The following is a 22,592-nucleotide window of genomic DNA, read 5'->3' on the forward strand; positions in this document are numbered from 1 at the left end:
ACAAGGAAGAAGAATGGGAAGAAAAAACTCCTAATCTCGCAGCACGCTCCACACTGCCTGAGGTCAGCTCTCATTAAGAAGTGTTCACATATGGTGCACCCTATTTTTCTCACTCAAGTGTCTCGCCTACGTTCCACTGGTTTCACCCTGCCCTCCTCAACGCTCTTGGAGAGTGTCTGCCAAACAGCCTACACCCAAGCACACACGTTCACACCACAGATAACAGCGAACGGCCAAAGTTTGAAGTTCTTCCTTATGTGCACAAGGTCGCGCATTATCTGAGGAGAGTGAAGGAAAATTCAGTGTGGGCGTTTCCTTTTCTCTGCCCAGCAAGCTGTCCCGTCTGTGCCAAGTACCCAACTAAGATATTCGAAAGGATACTTCCTGTGGCATGAACCACAAAGCAAGCTATGTGCCCTGCAAGGTATCAGCTGTTTATGAAATCCTGCTAAGCTGCGGTTTGGTTTATGGGGAACAGACGGGATGCTGCATCAACGAGTGTTTACAGGAGAACAGTAGCTCCCTGGGCTCGCACTGCTGTCAGCATATTTTGTTGAGGAATGCCTATCATTCTACAAAAATTGTACGCCGCTTTTCAAGAAAACTAAGGTAATCAACGGCGTCAAATGCAACAAGGTGCATGAAATCCACAAAGCTTTACACATGCACAAACATAGCCCCAATAAATGTGTTGGCGAGACTTCCATTCACCTGTACAAAAAGGAACTTAGATCCCTTTGCTTGATAAGGTGATTGTGTTGGAGTGCACGGGTGAGTGCTTGACTCGCAGGTGTAGTTTTGTGAAGGAAAGTATCAGGCATTGCTTCAATATCTAGTTGAAAGTCTGTGTTCGTCCTGTCTCTTCTGTCCTGTGTGCTCTCTATCACGCAGTTTGATGTTTGATTATACTCAAATTGAAATCTATAACAAAGTGAATATTGCATAGAAAGAAGTTCAAAGGTCACGCAACTCAAAAACAATGCAGTTTTATTTCTTGAGTTTTTGCTGGAAGCCCGAGAGTAGGCCTCGCCACGTGGCTCAAGTCGAAAACTGGTGGCCAAGCCGGCTTCTCGTTGTTTCCAGTCCTGCTTTGTCCCGAGCATCCTTCACTATTTGATGGCTACCACATCATACTAAGAATAATTGTGTCGTTCATTGTAGCATGTCCCTCATGACCTATTAGGAACTTATACGTACAATGCTCTTGTAATAAGCGACAAACGATTTATCTGGAATGTCACCCCTGGATCAATGGCGCATTCAATCGAACGGTGAAAACCTCATGCTTTGCAAAAGAGATAATTTCTGTGTCGAAATCGGCGCCTGTTGTATATGTCAATCAGTCTTGGGATGTACTCGAATAGTGCTGAAGAGACACCGATGACAAAGCGTTGTTTAAGCGCATAGATAAATTAACCGGCACTTATGAAAAGAGGCTACATTAGCTGAAACAAGGAGCATTTATTAATTAGAGAAGCCGCAAATATCGAACACTGATATATATTTGTTCTCGGCAGATTTCGCAAGCAAAATCGGTCACACGAAGCCTATTATTTTCGCGCTTATCCCTGCGTCAGCACTTGTATTCACTCTGAACATAGTGACCTCGGAGTCCTTTGCGGTCTTGACGTCACAAATTTGGGTCTGGTGGCAAGCAAATTTTTAAATCAGATTTTCTGTCCACTAAATGTGTATTTAACTGCCGGAACAATATGAACACAACCATAAAAAGCCAACAGGTTGGTTTTTACTGAGGCCAAAGGTTGGATGGATTGTTCCTCAGTGCCCTTCTCAAGTGCATAGAGCTCACGCTAGAGCCTTTGTTTATGCATTGTGTCGAAAGCGACGAGGCCACGCACATGGAATTTATAAAAGGAGCGGAGCATTTATCTTCGTCGCCTCTCCTTTTGGATATTTGACTGTTTTTAATACTCTCAATATGGCTGAAAGCATCGCTTGCTTATCCCACTCATTATTTAACGGCCACATGGAGTACTGTAGAAAGTAATGGCAAAACTCAAAGGAGTGAACGCGCTCTCATACTGAGGTATACTTTCCTTCCATGAGGATAGAATATGCAGTATCCAAAGCTGTGAGTGGCCAAACCTCTTGCGTTGTAGTATTACGATGGAGTGCATACAAGGAGCAGCCGTCAATTCCGAGGATGCCTCAGCATGACCGGAACTATACCTCAGTGTCTCACTTTGTATGGACTGAAATGAACCTTGGAGATCAATGGCAGAAATATGCTGTGTTGAACACTGTTCCTTAGTGACTGTAGTCAGGGTCACTCCGGTTGATTCACTACGATCCTTCACTCTTTTTTTTCTCTTTTGCAGACTGCTGGTCTTGAAGTTTGTGGCCATCCTGAACAATTCGATGTGTCCTCATGCGCCCCGAAGAAAGCGGGTGGCAGTTTCGATTTTATATATTGATGTTTTTTTTTCAGTATTAGTGGATTACATATGATTATCAGGAGTGTTGTACTTTATTAAATCAAAGCAACATATAAGTGGTCTCTTCATTCCTTTTGCTGGGTAGCAGCACTCTGCAAGCACTTATGTGCCGTTGTTCTCAGAGGGATTGTTCACTCACGAAAAGCGGTTAAAGGTGGCTGTAGAATGGCCTTATGTGTACTGCGAGAGGTCACCAGGAAGGCTTAGTGCATAGCACACATGGTTCTGTTATTGGTGATGTAGAGTTATCGCTGACAGTTTCTCCGCAATGCATACCAGTCCATATAATCAGCTGGTGGTATGCTCTCGACACCACCCTCTACAAGCCAAAACGACTTTCAAAGGGTGACCCATGGAGATAGTTCAGTCGCTCGACGCGTTAGTGCGGCAGCGTTCGATTAGGACGCGCTATGCCAGCGGGCGCGCCGTTTATCCCGTAAGCAGTTTGTTAGTGCAATTGTTATTGGCTGTCATTTCGTCCTTTTGCTAATTTTGAGAAGGAAAGAATTGATATGTTAATCAAAATGGCTGTCCATATATAGTGGTCTGTGCTAGAATACAGCATCACAAAACGTAGACTCCTATCACCTAAAGCATGCTTACTTACTTTCTTGACTCAGAGTTGCTCAAGCTACACTGGACTTTGTAAATCATGTTTGAAAGACTGGGCATCTACCCCATATTTGCAAAAAAAGCCAATGTCATTCTTGTACTAAAACAAGGCAGACCGATGAATTCACCGGCAAACCTCCGGCCCACACGGAGAGAATGGTGCTACAGTGCTCACTCGCCTGGAGTGACACCTATAACACTTCTGTCATCTACTCCCTAAACTTGATAGCTTCAGCAAGCACGTGTGCTACCAAGACGTTGTGGCACGATTGTACAAAAATGTATACGCAAACCCCAGCACTGTGCAACTACTTATTATTGTGGGTGTGTCCATAAACTGGCTTTCGGCAATGTCTCCCACAGCAGAATCCTAGCCAACATTCGAGAAACCGATCCTGGTGTCTGACTATTCAACTAACACAAAACTTCCTTTCCAATTGGTTAATAAGACTCATTGACCCAGATAATAAAACCTTACCACCGGTCCCCATAAAACGGGGCACAACCCGATGCTCGATTATATCCGCTACGTTGTTTAACATGATGACATCTTTGCCGCCATTCCCCATCTACAAAATGACATCTATAAGGAATAAATGATCTGCTGTGCCCATGGTAAGCCAGGATGTTAAGAAACTACCGTCCAAAAAGGCTTGGATGGAAATTATTCAAGCCCACGTTGCCTGGCTGGACCCAGGGACTCCGGAACGTTTTTTTCATCATTTTAGCTTGATCATCATCATTATCAGCCTGACTAGACCCACTGCAAGGCAAAGGCCGCTCCCATATTCCTCCAATTAAAGGGAAACTGCATAGGTTTTAGAAATCAACGAGCTGAAGAGGGTCGATTGTGTGAAACTTGCAGGTAAAGCATGCAAACTCTTTTTGGGCTAGCACTTGAAATAGTGGAGTAATCGCCGATTAAAATCCGGACGCCCTTCAAGCTTCTCCGCAGCGCACAACGCCAAGTGGGGGGGCGCATGATGACGTCATCGAAGGTATCGGTGCATTTCCAACGCACAGACGCCTGCTTTGACGGAAAAAAACCAACGCCACCGAAGGCGAACCCTGCCGAGAGTTGTTTGGCAGCGTCTAACGAATCAGGGCAGGGTGTGGCATGACGACAGCGGTAATTTGAAATCATACCTTCCGTGACGTCACATTAAATTTCTCTGCACTCCTCCGGTGCATTGAGAAGAAGCAAAAAATTCAATCGTCGATTATGTCACTATTTTAAGTGTTAGTGCAAAACCACCTGCCAAGCTTTACCTACAGCCTATATAGATTTGAATCCTAGAATATTGCGAAATTCTCAAAAAAGTGCTGCAGTTGTCCTTTAACCCGGTCCTGTGCTGGCTGCATCCACTTGACTCCTGCAAACTTCTTATTCTTATTAATTATTGTTTTAATTAATTGTAGCCATTTCAATTTTACATAATTGCATCCTCACTTATTCTACATTCGTATATATACTTTAAAAATAGTTGGAAATTTCATAATTACTGAAACCTGCGCAGACCACGCAAGTGAGTTAACGGATTTGAAAGCTGTGAAAAAAACATGTTTAATATTTCTGAATTCATGCTCAGACTGAAGCAAATGTGAACTGATATATTCATGAAAGTAGGCACTAGGTACAATGCTACAGTATCGCAGACTAACGAGCTTCAAGGCTAGCATGACATGAGGACGTGGGGCAGGAGAGGTTTTCAAAGCAGGCCGAAGGTTGCTGTTCATTCTGCCATTCTAGATACGAACTCTCTCATAACGGCATCCAAATGCAGGTCTGCAACTCTTGTGCACGTGGAGGAGGAGGTGTGTCAGCCGCCTCTGCGTCATTCAATTGTGCAGAAATGTTTTTACTCTCCTCAGAGCACTGAAAGAGCGCTCTCCTGAAGCAGCTGATGCAGGCACAGAAAACACGAGTTGCAGGTACCGGACAACCTGGTCCATCATAATACGCATGTCTGCAGACTTCCCCTGCAGAATTTGCAGAATTTGTAAAATGCGTTCACTTGCGACCGGACCCTCGTCACGCAGGAGCATTGGGAGAAGCACGAGTTGCGCTGAAAGCCTGCTGATGTCAAAATCTGCAGCATGTGCTCCTAAAAGCTCATTTAGGTCGTTTGACGCGAAGTTTTGACCTTCAGCAGCGTCAGTCAAAATGCGCTCGAGGCTAATCAGCTGCTCCATCCCAGGCTGTTCAAATCGCTGTCAATCTCAGTGGTAATACGATCGATAGCGGCAAAAAACTCCTCTGTAATGACTTGCCATCAAGCACTGCAAGCTAGCTCCTCAGGCTTGTCTGTGAATTGAAGCCTTCTGGGCGGCTGCGAAACTCTGGGTGCTTGAGGTTCCTTTAGACCTAACTCTGTTGCTCTTGAGTTCATCCGCTGCCACAGGACGTCAAATGAGGCGTCAGACCGCAGCCCTAACAAGCGGTCACAAAGAGCCTGTGCTGCTGCTGCTGTTGCTCCTGCAGTGGGGTAAACTGGGCGTTAAACCATCCCGACTAATTCCTCGCATGGGCCAAACGGGGCTCTAGAAAGGTTGATGCCGAATAAAGTTTAGAACTTCTTTGATTCTTTCTCAAATCCTTTTAAGGCTGTATTGCCGGTGCCAGTGAGAGAGCTTTGAGCTTGCATCAGTTCCTGCAAAGTTGCCTGCACCCTTTCATAGTTCTCAACGAACCTTTCCATTGATTTCTCTTACTATCCACCTCGTTGGACATGGTGGTATAAGTAAGGTATTCTGCGTAGACCCAGTCAAAAAAAAACCATTGGAACCAATTGGATTTCCAATTGGTTCCAAATGGACGAGTTCAGTTTCGAATTGGTTCCAATTGGAATGCTGTTCCAATTGGATGGTCCAAATGGACTATCCAATTGGACCATTTGGGTTTCCAATTGGTGAGCCCAATTGATTTTACCCATTGCATCCAATTTATCCAATGAATGTTTGCATGTTTGACGAAAAATGCAGAACTAATATGGTACTTACAATAAGAGCTATCAGCAGCTTAGCCTAATAAATTGTACTCATCACCTACACCACCACTGGAGCTGAAATTAATTAAATAACTGCGCTCAGTGGGCAAGCACCACCGGCCCCAGCATGAGAGCCAAATAAATTGGGTATATAAGCTGGAGCAGAAGTGTGTTCTCTGGATGTACATATTGAGCTAATGTATGCTACTAGTGCCTGAATGTGCAGTGTTGATTGTGTGTGATGTATGTGTGTCTGTTGGCTTTGATTTCCAAAAAAGGCATGTTAATTTCAATTCCGTAGAAAAATGTTGATTGACACTACCCAGTCAAAAAAAACCTATGGGACCAATTGGTTTTCAGACACCATTGGAACCAATTGGCTCAAAAGCCAACTGGAACCAATTGGTCTTTCCAATTGGTTTCTAGCAGATTGGTTCCAATGGTGCCCAAAAATCAACTGGTTCCAATTGGAAATCTCAATGTTTTTTTTTTGACTGGGGAACAACCTTGCTCACCGGCATCATTACCCGGGGGAAGTACAACGCTCGAATAAACAGTCTTCCTGTTCTTCGATTCGAGTATTGCATTGAAAACATCTTTTACAATGTTGAGTGCGTCGCACATGACATCGCAGTTTCTTGCGACCTCCTGGAGTGACAAGTCTAGGCAGTGGTAACTGCAGTGCACAATTATTGACCGTTGTTCAGATTCCGTAATTCTTTTCTGCACGCCAGTAAATCTGCCTGCCATGTCTGCGGCCTCGTCAAAACAGTGCCTCCTTAGGTTCTGAAAGTCCAGGCCCAGACGTAAAATCATGTCCCCCAAGGCTTTATACACTGTCTCGGCTCTGCTGTCTGGTGCATTTACATGCCAAGAAATTCCTCACGAACTTCCAGTGTTATCTCGTCTACCCAAAGCACACAAAATGTGAACTGCTCATTACCTGTTACACCCATGAAACGGACTGCATCTGATGTCTTTGATGATGCCTCGCTGAACGCTGTGCGCCATAATTTCTATGAACTCGTTCTGTATGTCGCTGCTCAGCCACCTATCTCGCTTCTCGAGCCATTTCTTCAAAGCAGGCACGTTTTGCGATCATGCTTCTAGCAGATCAAGGAGGTTGCCTTTGCCCTTCGTTTGCCCTTGTAAAGCTTGGCCTATGCAGCATAGGTAATGCACCCAACTCACTATTGCATGCAGTGCCTGCCTGGCTTCCTCCTGCTGTCTGCTGCTGTGTTGTGATAATAGCTGCACAACACGCATTCCTTTCCCAGTCAAAAAAACATTGAGATTTCCAATTGGAACCAGTTGATTTTTGGGCACCATTGGAACCAATTAGCTAGAAACCAATTGGAAAGACCAATTGGTTCCAGTTGGCTTTTGAGCCAATTGGTTCCAATGGTGTCTGAAAACCAATTGGTCCCAATGGTTTTTTTTGACTGGGTAGTGCCAATCAGCATTTTTCTACGGAATTGAAATTAACATGCTTTTATGGGAATCAAAGCCAACAGACACACATACATCACACACAAGCAACACTGCACATTCAGGCACTAGTAGTTTACATTAGCTAAATATGTACATCCAGAGAACAGACTTCTGCTCCAACTTATATACCCAATTTATTAGGCTCTCGTGCTGGGGCCGGTGGTGCTTGCCCACTGAGCGCAGTTATTTAATTTAATTTCAGCTCCAGTGGTGGTGTAGGTGATGAGTACAATTTATTAGGCTAAGCTGCTGATAGCTCTTATTGTAAGTACCATATTAGTTCTACCTTTTTCGTCAAACATGCAACCCTAGCAAAAATTCTGATAGGATAAACTGTTAAGAATCCTATCAGTTCTGTCTATTGCATTATGAAACGATACAACTAATACAGTGATAAAATTCCTTTTAGTTCTATTCTGGATGTATCAGCTTTATTCTGCGTATATAAGTCTATCAGTGTATTAGAGTATTCGTATTAGTGTACCAGATCTATGGCCTATCAGTACCTATATGTGTTGTATAGGTGTAGTATGTGCATCGAGGAGAAACAAGCTTTCTCGAGAGCCAAGAAAGTAAGTAAAAAACAATCTGTATTATCACAAAAGGCAGTACATATAATTCAAATGATGAAGCCAACAATTTGTGAAGGAATGCATAATAAAAATCTACACAACAAAATTAATGTACCAAGCAGTTCAAAAACGACTAATAAATTGATCACATTTAAAACAGCAAAGGTTTTTACATTGAATAACAATGAAACCCACATCGTGTTCACACCTGCCTTGTCCTGCAGGAAACAAAAAAAAATGCTGTGAAGAAAGTATTAACCCAATAAAAATCAGCCACACCAACAGGAGGAGTGACAGAAAGTATTTCAAAACACTGCATCTCCTGCAAGTTGTAAATCATAAAACAAACGAATGGAGCCACTGACTAGAAATTCACTGTAAATGAACACATACCTTCTCGTCAAGAACACAACAGGAATAGCAGAAGGGTGATCACATTTCAAACAGGAATAATATTTTCGCATTAAACAGTAAAAGCTTGAGCCCAGAGTAGCAGGCAATAAAAGAAAACTGCTATAAGCAAACTACAAAAAGCAATCAACATCAACCGCAGAACAGGTGGAGAAAAAAATGCAAAATATCTCTGCACTCCTGAAAGACACGAAACTGAAGCAAACTTTATGACTAGGAATTCACCACAATAGGGAGCACACCTTCCCATCAAGCTAGCACATATACGCTTAAAAATAGCAAGAAAGGTTATCACATTTAAAACACATAACATTTTGTTAAATAACAATGAGATCCACTGCCTCCTCACATCTGCCTAAACCTGCAGGCAATCAGAAAAAAAACTGCTGCGAGGAAATTACTAAAAGAAAAATCAACAACATTTGGCTATTTTAAACGTGATCACCTTTTATTGCTATTTTTTAGTTTGTATGCTTGATAGGAGGGAAAATGCAAATTGGTTTTTAAGGAAAGGAAATGGCACAGTAACCCTGTCACATAAGGGAAGGGATGATGGAGGGAGTGAAAGAAGAAAGAAAGGAAGAGGTGCCATAGTGGAGGTGTCCAGAATAATTTTGTCCATTTGGGGATCTCTAAGGTGCATTGATATCTCAAAACAGGGGCCCCCTCCATCCAAACGCGGACGCCACAGTCAGGTTCGAACTCGGGTACTTGCCGAGCTTGCAACCACTAAGCCACGGTGAGGGTACTTGCTCATTTGTGGTAAATTGCTAGTCAGTGGGTAATTGCTAGTCAGGCGGCCCGTTTTGAGATATCAGTGCACATTATCCCCAAATCGTTAAAGGTCATGAAATTATTCCCGACACTTCCACTATGGCACCTCTTCCTTCCTTTCTTCTTTCACTCCCTCCATCATCCCTTCCCTTATGTGATACAATTACTGCGCCATTTCCTTTCCTTAAAAACCAATTTTCATTTTCGCTCCTACCAAGCATACAAATTAAAAGATAGCAAAATAAAGGTGATCACATTTAAAATAGCCAAATGATTTTACAATAAATTATGAAAGCCACAGCCTGGGCCTGCGGGATAACAAAAAATGATATGAAATTGCTGAAATCGATTACAAATAGCCGCAGCACAGGCGGTTCTGCACCTGCGCTGTGGTTATTTTCACTGCACCTTTTCACTCCTTATCTGCGATGGGCTTCGCAGCAGCAACGTCAGAGAGCTTTGAAGCGAGGTGACGACCAAACATCTTGAGCCTCTTTTTCGTATCTCCATCAGCTGCTGACTGTCCACCGGATGTTACGAAGTGATGAAAAAAGCCTGGGCAGAAGCAACACAGTAAAAGTTAAAATCTTGTTTGATGATGCACGCATGCTATGTGCAATGCAGAGTTCTTTATTTGGGCTATGCTCCAGTCATATATATGTACAACGCTATGCTGGAAAACAATAGGCTCGGCAGACAATAAAGAAAGTCAACAAATTAAAACCACTATATAATTCTAGCATTTTTTTACATCTAATTTCTTGTAGATCTTAACTCGTAGATGAACATTTTGCTGCTAAATACCACCAAATCTGAAGAAGTACATGCAGAATGAGGTGCATGCCCCTGTGTAAAAGTGTAAAAGCTGGTTGTAAACTTGATCTCAAGTATGTTCCGGTTTGGTTTTACAATGTTTAAAATCCCAAAGCATCTCAAGCTATGAGGGACGCCGTAGTGGAGGGCTCTGGATAATTTCAACCACCTGGGGTCCTTAACGTGCACCGACATCGCAGAGTACATGGGCCTCTAGCATTTCTTGTCTACCGCAATACGACAGCTTGTATCGAACATGCGTCTTTCGGGTCAGTTGCCTAGCACCATAACAACTGGACCACCATGGCAGCATGAGTCTTTGTTGTAATTGCGTTTGATGTGGTAACAAGCTACTCACTATTCTAAGATACCAGCCTAGCCTGTTATAGCAGTTTCGTGAAAACATTTGCAGTCTGATAGGCACAACTAATGTAGCAAAGCAACACCTGTATTACACAGGTATTTTAAATTATCATTACTGACACTCCATTTCCTTACTTTTTTCTTTTTTATCAAGCACATAAATTCAAGATTCATATACCTCTTAGTGCATCCAGTTTCTGCTGGTCCAAAGGAGGTTTCGGTGGCGTTTTAGTCCGATTAGACGGCTTTCCTGTTACACTCCTGTTGATGAGGCCCGCAGTCGAAAAAATTCGCGTCGCAGCATCCCGCACGAATGTTGAGTCGTTTCTAGATTTCATGATTAGGTTGTAGTTCATGATTGGCAAACACATGTTCTGACTTAGGTAGACCTGTAAAAAAATTGTAGCCAACGTAGCCAAATCATCAGATTGCTCATACAAGCCTTATACATGCACTAAAACTGAAAAGAATACTGAATTCTACCTGGCCTTCAATTTCTTTGAAAAGCACACGCCTGCCTTCGCTGGTGGTCTGCCTCTCCATAACCGTTTCTTGAACGCTGGACCCACGCTTTACCTCTGACAGGTGAAACAAATAAAATTCGGAATTGAAGCCAGGAAATGGTGCTTTGACATCCGCATAACTGAAATCCTCTGAGTAACATGCACCTATTTAAAAAGTGTAAATCACCATGTCTGTCACCACACATTCCACTGCCTCCCTCTGAGTCGCCTTGCCTGATATGCTGCGCACATCCCTGTGGCTGGTAGTCACTCCTGTGAAACACTAGGAAAACGAAACGTGGCACAGGTTCACTGGTCATTGAAGTAGCTTAATTAATGTTGTTTGTGCCTGGCCTTCATGTGCAGTTTTAAGCTATATGAAAAATCTGACAGGCAAAAGTTACGTCCAAAAGTAAAGTAAGTATGGGAACTGAGCACCAAATCCACAAAAAGCACTCAGAAACCAAACAAAGGTTACCTAGTACCTTTTTCAAGTGCAGGACTCTTCTTAATTTCCTTCGAATGTTGTGGCACGGAAGACGATGGTGGGTGGCTTTCTGAGAGGAAAATAGTTGCACACATGAAGCATGTTGCTGCTACATTTTTGTTTGAACTATGAGAAATTAACCAACAATTTTTATGCATTATGCAAAGCAAAACCTTGTAAACAGTCATGCAACCCTGGAAAGGAAATTTTCACATCAATCCCCAAGCTAATGCCTCAAGCATATAGGTGCGCTGTGCTGCGCACCTATGAAAGGTGCGCAGCACAGCACCAATAAAATTGCTGTTATTATTAGTTAGGTGCCTTATTAATATATAATATCACACCGCTCCATGAACCCCAGAGCAGGACATGATGTTGGGCTAGTCAGTTCATGGTTGATGCGCTTTCTGTGCTTTGTGTGAGCGTCTTTGTGTGTCTCTTTGTCCCGTCGACTTCGCGCAGTTCTTAATCGCATCAACCCCAGAGCATTATTGCGCCATGCATTAGTTAAACTTACCAGTCAAAATTTTCTGCAATCGAATATTCAGCTCTCCAAGAAGTTCATTTTCCTTCTTCAACGTCTTGTTCTCCTGCAGGAGCGCCTTGTTTTTTCTCGAAGATCTTCAATTTCTGAACGGGCCACTAGTTCATCCTCCGAACTGTCGCTATCCAAAAGTCTCCGTTGATGCTGCCTCATCCGCTTTGATGAAGGCAAATTCCGTACTTTTGGACTGTCCTGCACCTGTTGAAGAGATTGTGTTAGCTAGCTGCTAAGGCGTAGCGCAGCTATTACTTATACATACCATATCCTCGCTGCTTGACGCAGAGTCCATGATTGGTGCCACTGGGAATCGCTTGCGCTGAACTCTGAGCTCTGCTTCTTCGCGAGTTTCTGGAAATATATACGGAATTGTTCACTTACTAAACTACAAGGTGCTGATTCAGAACAAGTGCCTCAGTAAAATAACCCCCAACCTCATTATTGAAATTGATGCACGCGGCCGGCCTTTCGCGCTACGCACGAATTCCCACGAAGGGTTCCTCGCAGATAGAGCAGTAAAAACGTATTACATTCAGTTCCTACAAATGAAGCTACCATGAATGCGAAAAAAAATGCATACAGCTGCAGTCACTACAAGGCATGTCATATGACAAGCCGACGGCGTTAGCTATATAGGCACCGCATGGTTTCGTTTTCAGCCGGCAGGTAACAAACACAAAATTAATATTTGCCGTCTGGTACACAGCACCTTATCTTTCCAGTCAGTACGTTTAGAGTACAAAAAGTATTGTTAGGAGAAAACGAAAACTTACCAAATAGTTCCAAGATCTGTGCACCAAAATATCCGTCTTGCACGTTATCGGACCACTTCACACTATACACCTTCCCAGGCACAAACTTCAAAGAACCAGGATGGAAGTTTTTAATATGTTCTACTGGCACTATGTGCCTCTCCTTGTCATCAACGAATTTAACATACGCATACATGCTTCGCCCAAATTTTAGACATCCCTCCTGCCCGAGCTCGAGTCGTTCTTTGCGAGCACACTCACTTGTACGGTCACGAGTCCAGTGCAGTTGTGGCGCCAAAATGAGCGGCTTCGGCTAGGGCAGAGGTAGGCTAGAATTTTGACTTTTAAAACTTTATTATAGTGCTTAACTTTATTGTTGCTAAAACAATTTACGGACTCATATAAAATATTTTCTTTTTTTTGTGGAAGAAATTTTAGTCTCAACTTTGAGTTTTTCTTTTCTTGACGTTACAGTGAAAATCAATCGTTGAGGTAAACACTGCAACGGTCGCATTCAGCGTGGCCTCATAGCCGCATGCCGAATGCGTGCCGTGGTCCCATTTGTGCATTGGTGAATGTTCTTGTACGGTGACTTGTAAGTTATTTTTCTGCACTTGGCACTTTTCTGCACTGCGCAGCTGTCCGAAGAAACTTCGTATCCACATCGCGCGATGCGAAAGGGACCGTGGCGCCCGCATGGACACTGTGATATGTTGACTGTCTACATGTTGAGCACTGCCTAGATAGCGTTTTCCGCACGTGATGTAGTCGCCGCAACGTGTCTATGCAGCAGCCAGATGCTCCTGTTTCCGCTTGTGCTATTGTCTACCGTCGTCGCGCTGATGGCCTCAACCTCACAGCCAACTGCTACAGGCAGCACCTCTGCAAACATTTCAAAGAAGAGGAAGTTGTATCTAGAGCCGGACGCACTGTGTGGCCTTCCAAGAACGACACAATGGCGAAAGAAGTTTGACGTGAATGTAAACGGGGCGTCTGCAGCGGCAGTAATCCAGGATTACCACGCGTCGTCTGAGATTTTGTACCACCCTGACGAGGACAGCGGCGGCACATCTCCCGGAATTAATGATGGTAAATGGGCTGATCATATTATACGCATGACCAATTGGTATTTGCTGCTTTGTGCTATACGATTGAATGGACACTAAGAAAAGACCGGTCGCTTTGCCTAGGTGATTGTTGAAAAGCCAGGAGCTGAAATAATATTTAAGCCATCCAAAAATGTCCATAGCCAGGCCTCCGAACATTCGACCAAGATTAAATGCCTGTACGCGCTTTCGTTCAATCTCAATTTTTTTTGCGCCAGCGATTGACTTGGAGGTTCAGTTGAACTTTCGATGCCTTGGAAATGAGCGCTGGTGTAACCGGTAAAATGCGGTCTTTGCGCATTTATATTTGCTGGCAGGCATGGCGCAAATGTAGCACACATTTTTTCGTGCTTATAGTGTGGTGGCATCACAGTTGTATGTCATTAGCATGCCATCTTTTTCAGGTGTTGACTGGCCAACAGTGGAAAGCGACTGCAATTTGTTTGATGGGTGGCAAACAGCTTCAAAAAAAAAAAACTCTTCCCAATTCTACTCTTACAGTCGCTGAAGCATTGCTGGGAATCCTGAGCTGCAGCATCACGTCGGGTCTGAACTGGGTGCAAATAGAAGGCCTTGCCAGGCTGGTAAACTTTCTGCTTGGCAGCCCTGTCATTCCAAGCTCACAGTATGCACTTCGAAAGCTGTGGGCAAGCTCAGTCACGGACACAGTGCGACACCATTTTTTTGTCCGTCCTGTATGACCTATGCTGGTAAGCCAGCCGATCAACATGCCTCCTGCACCAAATGTGGCAGCAGCGTCTCCACATCCAGCTTTAAGCATAAAAATTTTTTTTCTACCTTGGATGTCAAGCTGCAACTTGAAGAACTTCTCCAAGATAATGCTGTGGCAGAAGCCTTGTTTCAAAATCTGCAGAACCGAAACACATCTGAGAGCATTAAGGATATCAATGATGGTTCACTTATCAGGAAGATCAGAGAGAATTCCAGTTGGTGTGACATCACGCTCACATTGAACACGGATGGTGCAAGGGTGTTCAACTGCAGCAAAGACTCCTTATGGCCGATCCAACTGGTTGTTAACGAACTGCCCATTTTCATGAGATGGAGCAATGTGCTCTTGGGCGGCTTGTGGTTTGGCAGTGGCCACCCTGACATGCAAATGTTCTTGGGAACATTCCTGAATGAACTCACAAGGGCAACTTCTGTTATATGGAAGCACAGTGGGGGAACAATCAAGTCTGCACTGAGGGTGGAAAGCGTCTGCGTGGATGCACCTGCCCGGGCGATGGTGCTTCACATGAAGAACTTCAATGGCCATTATGGTTGTGGCATCTGCCTGCTGCGTGGAAAATTTGCTCATGGTGAGTTCCATTATGCCAGCTCTCACTCAGCGCTTAACGTTTCGTGTAGTGTCATGCAGCCCTTATAAAGTACAAATGGTGTTATAGACGGTAATGTGTTGGTGTTATTTCTTGTTTTTTTTTTACTCAGGGGCTCTGAGGTACATTCTTCCTGATCACGGTGGAGCTGCCATGGAAAGGACCTCCAGCAGCATGAAAGCAGACGGGAAAAAAGCACAACGCACAAATGTTATTGTGAATGGTATAAAAGGCCGAACAGTGCTGTCAAAACTGCCCGGTTACGATTTAATTTGGGGAGCAAGCCCAGACTATATGCATGTTGTCTTTGAAGGTGTGGCTGAGCAGTTTTGTTCCTTGTGGCTACGTTCACGAGGTGCTGATTATTACATTGGATCTCGACAAGCTGTAGCCTCTTTAAACAGGAAGCTATTGGCAATTAAGCCACCTAATTGGTTCACACGTACAGCACGCAGAGTATCGGACTTCACAATCTGGAAAGCTAGTGAATGGATGTGGTGGGTTCTTCATTATTCGTTACCATGCCTTCGTGGCTCTTTGCCGGATAAGTATCTCAAACATTTCAGTTTGCTTGTGGAGGGAATCTACCTACTTCTACAGGACACCATTACTTCAGATGACATTCTCAGATCGCCAGATCTGCTATCAGAGTTTGTTGTACACACACAGTCCTTATATGGATTAGGTGCAATGACTTTCAATGTGCACCAAATTCTGCACCTTCCTAAAAGTGTGGCTAAACTAGGACCTCTTTGGTCACATTCTTCATTTGTATTTGAAGGCGGAAATGGACTTCTTGTGAAACTAGTCAGTGGAGCTAATGGTGTTCCTTTGCAAATACTAGAACGTTATGTACTTGCTCGAAAGTTACAGGCAGCTAAAGCTAGTTTAAACCTTTCATCAGAAGCAGTAAATTTTCTGGATGTACAGGGGAGAGGTGGTCAGCAAGCGGTTTTGTTAGGCTCTGGAAAGCTCTGCCTGAACTTAGATTCCAGTGAAAAGCAGGCTATTGCTGACAACCTTGGCTGTGACTCTACAAGTATTATTGAATATAACCGAATGATCATCAGTCAACAAACATTTCACTCTCTTCAGTACAATAGGCCTACAAAGACTAACAACAGTGCATTTGTCAGCTTCTCTGGTGCATTTTTTCTCATTTTTAGGATTCTCACTGAAGTAAATTCTCGCATAATTCTGCAGTGCCAGGAACTACTTCCTGTTGAAAGGTTCCATGCTAAGCACCTTTCAGTTTGTGTGAAAAGAGAAGTGCCTTTAGTTTATGTAACACCCAGTGAAGTTATGCGCCTTTGTGTGTTCATGGAGATAGACGACATTATTTTTGTGTCAACAATACCAAACCTCTATGAAAGAGATTAACTCCCATGCTCAAACATAGTGGTGATGAACAGCATGTCTTCAGCCATGGTACAGAAAAGCCTGGCTTGCAAGTATGTCTGTATGAATAGGGTTTGGACTTTTCAGGTTTCATATATTGCAAATGCACCCTACTTTTTTCAGTGTTTGTTTCAGAATGCAACATTTTTTTAGCAAATAATACTTTATGGATGAATTACTGGTTATCGTGGGTGGCATGATGTGGTACTCCTTCCTGGGCATTCAGAAGTCACACAGAGCATATCTTGACCTTTTTGTCAGCCTGTGTAATTAACACATAGAAGGTTGTACCTTTCTATGTGCTTGTAAAAGAGGTGCTGTTGCAATGAAAAAAATGTGACAGAAGCTGAGTGATGGAGCTCTCGGGCTGAAGTGCACACAGAAGGTTTCTTGTAAGAACCTGGTTATCCTGTTGCACTCAAGGGCGTCCGCAGAATTTTTTGCAGGGGGGGGGGCCCGTTGGTGCCCCGGGGGGGGGGGGGGTATGTTCGTAGCAGAAAGGCGCTATTTGCGGAGTAAATTTATTTATTTATATATAAATAAAAATTAAACAAAATGCACACATGAAAGAAAAATTACAAACAGCAAATTAAAGCGCGGCTAGGAGAGGTACATTGGAATTTATCAACGAAGAAACAACTAAAATTAATAAAAAATGCAAAAAGATGCTATATCACTTCGTGGAGAAGAGTGCTCAGTCTTGCTGCATACGGGTTCTCGACTCACCCGGATTGATGACCAGCACACAGCACAATATGTTCACAAACACGCAACTACAGTCACTCAGTCAGTCTTCCTTGAACAGCAACTGTAGGCGCCTCGGATTTTTCTGGGCGAATTGCGTAATTACACGTGTGATAAATTCACTTCTGTGCTTCATTACACGCTCTCGGTGCACACTCATCATACACATTGATTGGAAAAACTGTTGAACGCGTACGTTGAAAACAAAAGATGACTATATATCCAACGAAAACTTATTTACAAGATAAATGCACGCTCGCAGCTTCATACACCTCGCTCCATCTTGCTTGCGCATCCGCACAGTCGAGCAACCGCACACACACTGCTCGCCGCTCGTCGTTTTCTCGTCCGCTGTCTTGGTTGTTCTCAGCTTCGCTGACAACCGGCCACTAAAAATACCCATGCACAAACACAGAGGCGCGCACACGTGCAAGGGCTTACTTGCCGCAGTATCCCCGAATGCGCACTATGGGGGTGAAAGGAACGCCGCTCAACTTCCGAGGGGAAGGGACACTCGCCACTCCAGTCGGAAAATTTGTTTTTGTGTTTTTATGAGGTTCAGAGCCCCAAAACGACTCAGGCTATGAGGGATGGAGTAGAACAGAGTTCCGGGTAATGTCGACCACCTGGGTCTCTTTACCATGCACTGACACGTACAGTACATGGGCGCTGTTGTGATTTGAGGCCCAGCCAGAGGTGACAGGCGAGCCAGGCAGGCGCCATCGGGCTGCGTTGACCAAAGGCGCTGGTTTTCGCAGAAGACGCAAAGAACGCTGGTGTGGGGGCGCCTCGGGAGACTGCGTCGCCGTGAACAAAAGCAGCTAATCCCCTTTGCCGGAGATTCTGAAAGCGGCGCTTCTACCGAACTGCGCTACCCGTGGGTCGGAGGAGACAGCGAGCGGCGGCGGCGCCAACTCATCGCCCGCTTGCCCCTGAGCAGCCCGACAAAGCGGGGGTGGACACGGCTGATTTGTCCTTCCCTCCTTAAGAATTCATCGGTGACCGGCGTAACGATAGGCGAAAAAAAGATGCCCCGTGCACTGTCTGCCTCCGTGTCGCTATCTCTCTAGAGATCAAAGAAACAGACACCCATCTCAAGGCGGCTCGAAACACATGCTCGCCGGTGCCGCTGTATGTCTGGAACAGGTCGCCCTTCAGTAGAGCTAACGATGGCGTGGTTTGAAAACGGCGGAACGACGCACGCCCGGACGCGGCATTTCGCAGATGTGACCATGCGGGCTGCTTTTACCCTTTTGACTGAGCGCACCACCGCCCCTGGCGTGCGGCCATCACACACGGTTCGAGTGAGTGATTTTCCAGGGGGGTGCAGCCGCCCCCCCTTGCCCCCCCCTCCGGACGCCCATGGTTGCACTCTATTGAGTAGGTGGAGAATCGCAGTCTGCATGTTGGCAGAAGTGATGCAGCTGCTGACTAATGGTCGCAGTAGCCAGAACATGACAATTTTTTTTATAGCTACGCAGGGTTTAAGGTCAGTTTCATTGCATGGAATGAACCCTACTTGAGCAAGTAACTGCCCTAGATGAGTAATGACAATGAACAAACAGCGCTTCACTAGCAGATAGTGAAGAGATAAAGCTTGGTCTGTAGGCAGAGACTTGTAAGGCAGCTGGATAATGCCTGAAATATGTAGTTTTCTACTTGACTCAATGGCATCACTATCACATCATGCCCCTGGCTTCGTTACTTTGTTATTTTTCTGCTTTGATGCATTGTAAATTGTGAAAATTTTCCAGTTGACTGTGGCAACATGATCAAGACACTGGCCTTTTGCAGATGAAACCAGGTTTCTGAAATTGCATTTGGCATATATCACTGTTTTTTGTTATGAACTGCAAGCTCAAAACCCCATATATTAACCCTTTTGCTGAGACTTTGCTTTGACATGCACAAGGCTATGCAGGTGAATTTTCTCTTGCTTGATATGACATGCAGTGGTTGAAGTAGAAACTATCACTCCACTGGAAGGAATATGCACTCTATTCTTGCAATACGAGTACTTGATGTTTGGCTGCTTTTTCTGCAAATATGTATTTTTAAAAGTGGTACATGTGTGCTTGCTTGAGGAAGTTCTCAGATCTGTATTTGCTATTCCCTAAATAATATTGCTGTACTGTAATGTTCTAAAGTGTTGCTGTAAATCTTGCGCTAATCTTGATGCTTGTCATTTTTCCTTGATTCTTGTCAGGTGTCATGCCAGAATTTTTTTTTCCGCAGCTAGCTCACTCATGTTTTGTCACTTATCACAAGAGTTCTGGGATGGAGGCAAAAGCACACAGTCTGTACTAAGTACCTTCGTCTGAGGTTGGAATATGGTAGTGACATCTGCCAACTAGACATGGTGTTCTATGCAGCATCTGCAAGCACAAATTGCTGTGGTGATGCTGGTCCTTTTTAGATATTCGGCTTGCTTATATCTTCTCTTGGAGCTCTTTGCTCTGTAAAGCAAGGGACTGTGCAACACTGACAAGAACGTAAAGATAAAATGGACAGGCACGTCTTCGTGTGCACATCCATGTTTGTATTTTTCAGTCTCTTGCTTAACAGTGCACAACCAACTTGTCCAAAGGCATGCATTCTTTGCATTCCTTGCTTACATATGCCTAAAGTGGAATGTTTATTGTTTATATAATGAAGAGTCAGTCAAACCCTAGCCATGCTGGCAATGCCGAATTTATGGCAATCACAAAGCGAGCCTCATGAATACAGACTGAGCCCTGTAATTAGTATTAAGATGGGGGCCATGAATCTGTGCTTTGGTTTGTCTTTGTAAATGAACTTTAAAGGAACAGTATTTCTATTTTGAATATACATTAGATGGTGCACATCTCTCGTAGTTTCTAAAATTTGTAAATAAAATTTTGTATGCAAAAAAATGGAGCACTCATTTTTTTGTTGTGGAACTGGTCTGCTAATTCTTTCATGCAGCTTTCACATTACACTTTCAGAGAGTAAGTAATGCTGCTGCGCTTTGAAAGACGTGTGCTTTTAATTGTAACATGGTTACGATAATATACCAGCATGCAAGCTGAAAAAGATAACAGAAAATAAGCACAGTTCGCACAGTTCATTTCTATTTGATACTCTGTTATTGTGCATAAGATACAACTATGTTTATCTGTCCACTTGGCAAGCAGACCATTGAGGGTTGTACATCAGTTCATTTTAAAAACCTCTCGACATGAAAGTATGTGGGCACCTGTGTGTGTACGCTAATTGTACCGGGTTTCACAAATTGGAAAAAACAGTGCAATGGCAGACGACACAAGAGAAGGACAAACACCAGCGCTTTTCCAATTCGTGAAACATGTACCAACCAGCCCGTATTTGCCCTCTTCTGTAATATTCTACCGGGCTTTATTAGTGTGTCAGTTGGAATTCTATATGTTGTATGAGGATCTCTATTTTCTGTAAAAGACTGATACATCATCCTATCAGGTCTTGTACATGGCACAGTGTGATCTATCTTCTCCCTACCAGTCTGGTACAGAGTTCTATGGGTCAGGTAGGAATATAAATCAGACTAATAGTAGGACCCGTACGACCTATACATATTTGTAAGAGACTTGTAGAAATTTCTATCAGTTTTTTTGCTAGGGAAACATTCATTGGATAAATTGGGTGCAGTTCAGCGGACCAATTGGATGCAATGGGTAAGATCAATTGGGCTCACCAATTGGAAACCCTAATGGTCCAATTGGATAGTCCATTTAGACCATCCAATTGGAACACCATTCCAATTGGAACCAATTGGAAACTGAACTGGTCCAATTGGAACCAATTGAAACCCATTGGAAATCCAATTGGTTCCAATGGTTTTTTTTGACTGGGCATTCTTTCGACAATTGGCGGCTTGTGGAAACAGTGAAACTGGCTCTTCTCATCGCACTGAAATTTTTCAATAGCCTTTTTTCAGCTACTGAAATCGTTGTGAATGAAACACATTTCCACTGCTGTAACGTTTTCTCCTATTTCCTTGAAAGCAATCTGACACAATTGCAAAACACGACGTCGCGTTTGTAGTCGTACGACAGCCGCATGAATTTCTTAAACCATGACAGGGCCTTCCGGTCGTGTTCATTGGAAATGTGTAGCTCTTTGGCGGCAGTGATCGAACACAGGGGCGTGTCGTCATGGCTTGCGATTTCTATCGGAGCACAGTCTGTTGCCAAGAGGGGCTCTCCACCTTATGCGACGGTTGCTGGGATCTCTAATAAGTGAGATGAAAGAGATTATTAGCCGATCAACACTGTATGAATGCTTTTTTGATTACCGTAAGGGCCACACTTTTTTTCCACGGTTCTCATGGGGTGCAGCCCTTACATGGAACGGGCGTTTTTCTGCTAAAAATTTCTGGTACAGCGCAGCCCCGATTACGCGTCTTTTTTTTATGCGGCGATGCCGATTTTATGACGAATTAGCGCAGGAGCAATGAATCCTTCGAATACTGAATGAATTAATAGTGTGGATTGTGCCTGCGCGATTACCGCCCGCACTAAGACAGGTTGCTAGCGGTTGCTTGATCACTGTATTACTTTACTGGCAAATTTCACATGATCCTAAGTTAAGATCCACCTAAGGTGCGGCGCTTGTGATGGCTTGGAGTGGCGCGTCACCGCCCAAAAACGCGCCACTCGCGTTGTCTTGCACGGTGAGGAAAACCCAACACGCCTGCACCCCATCCTGGCTTTTGCGCAGCATAACGTTTTGTCAATCCTTTCTGGTGCGAACGCCAAGCGAGCTAGTGTTGATGACGGACCACGTGTGCGGGGTTCCAGGCTGAGCACGGCTTGCGGTATGACGTGTTTGTGGTCGTAGCAATTTTTACGCTGCCAAAATTATGCGCGCATGAAACAGTTTTTGGCTCACTTTTTTTTCGAATTGCCGGAAGTCAAGTTGAGGGTGCAGCCCTTACACGCGGGCAGCCCTTACACGAGTATATACGGTATTCTTTCAAAAAAAAGGAATATAGCAAGATGTGCAACACATGCATGACACGCAAAAAAGTTCATGAAAGGCACACGAAGAGTACGATGGAAATAAACATTGCAAAAACGTACCGTCAATATTTGCTGCTCCTATCACACGCTCATCTGGTTGACTTTCATGAGAGGTGCCAAAATACAAATACGAAGGGGCGTTAGAAACACATCAATAATCAAAGTGGTAACAAAAAATGCGACGCAATATTTCTTGTGCAACCTCGCTTCCATGGCCTAAATGT

General features: G+C 44.0%; 2 protein-coding genes and 1 pseudogene across 2 annotated transcripts in view; 1 reads left to right on the forward strand and 2 right to left on the reverse strand.

The window, feature by feature from the left end:
- The window catches only part of LOC149355114 (DNA (cytosine-5)-methyltransferase 3B-like), a 139,503-nt gene extending 137,009 nt beyond the window's left edge, over positions 1-2,494 (forward strand). The window contains exon 19 of the mRNA XM_089577599.1: positions 2,340-2,494. The gene's annotated coding sequence lies outside the window, so the exon portion shown is untranslated. The remainder of the gene's footprint in view (positions 1-2,339) is intronic.
- A 2,283-nt stretch (positions 2,495-4,777) lies between these two features.
- LOC149355117 (uncharacterized) lies at positions 4,778-5,261 on the reverse strand (annotated as a pseudogene).
- Positions 5,262-12,043: 6,782 nt separating this feature from the next.
- LOC149355118 (BEN domain-containing protein 5-like) lies at positions 12,044-12,962 on the reverse strand. The gene is made up of 3 exons (XM_089576068.1): positions 12,784-12,962; positions 12,273-12,361; positions 12,044-12,211 (listed from the first exon to the last, which is right to left on the reverse strand). Exons 1-3 carry the CDS (start codon positions 12,956-12,958, stop codon positions 12,044-12,046), a joined length of 432 nt encoding a protein of 143 aa, XP_089432194.1. The 5' UTR covers positions 12,959-12,962.
- Positions 12,963-22,592: the final 9,630 nt, after the last annotated feature.

This window comes from Amblyomma mixtum, chromosome 3 (assembly GCF_055824585.1).
Source record: "Amblyomma mixtum isolate Tamu chromosome 3, ASM5582458v1, whole genome shotgun sequence".
NCBI lineage: Eukaryota > Metazoa > Arthropoda > Arachnida > Ixodida > Ixodidae > Amblyomma > Amblyomma mixtum.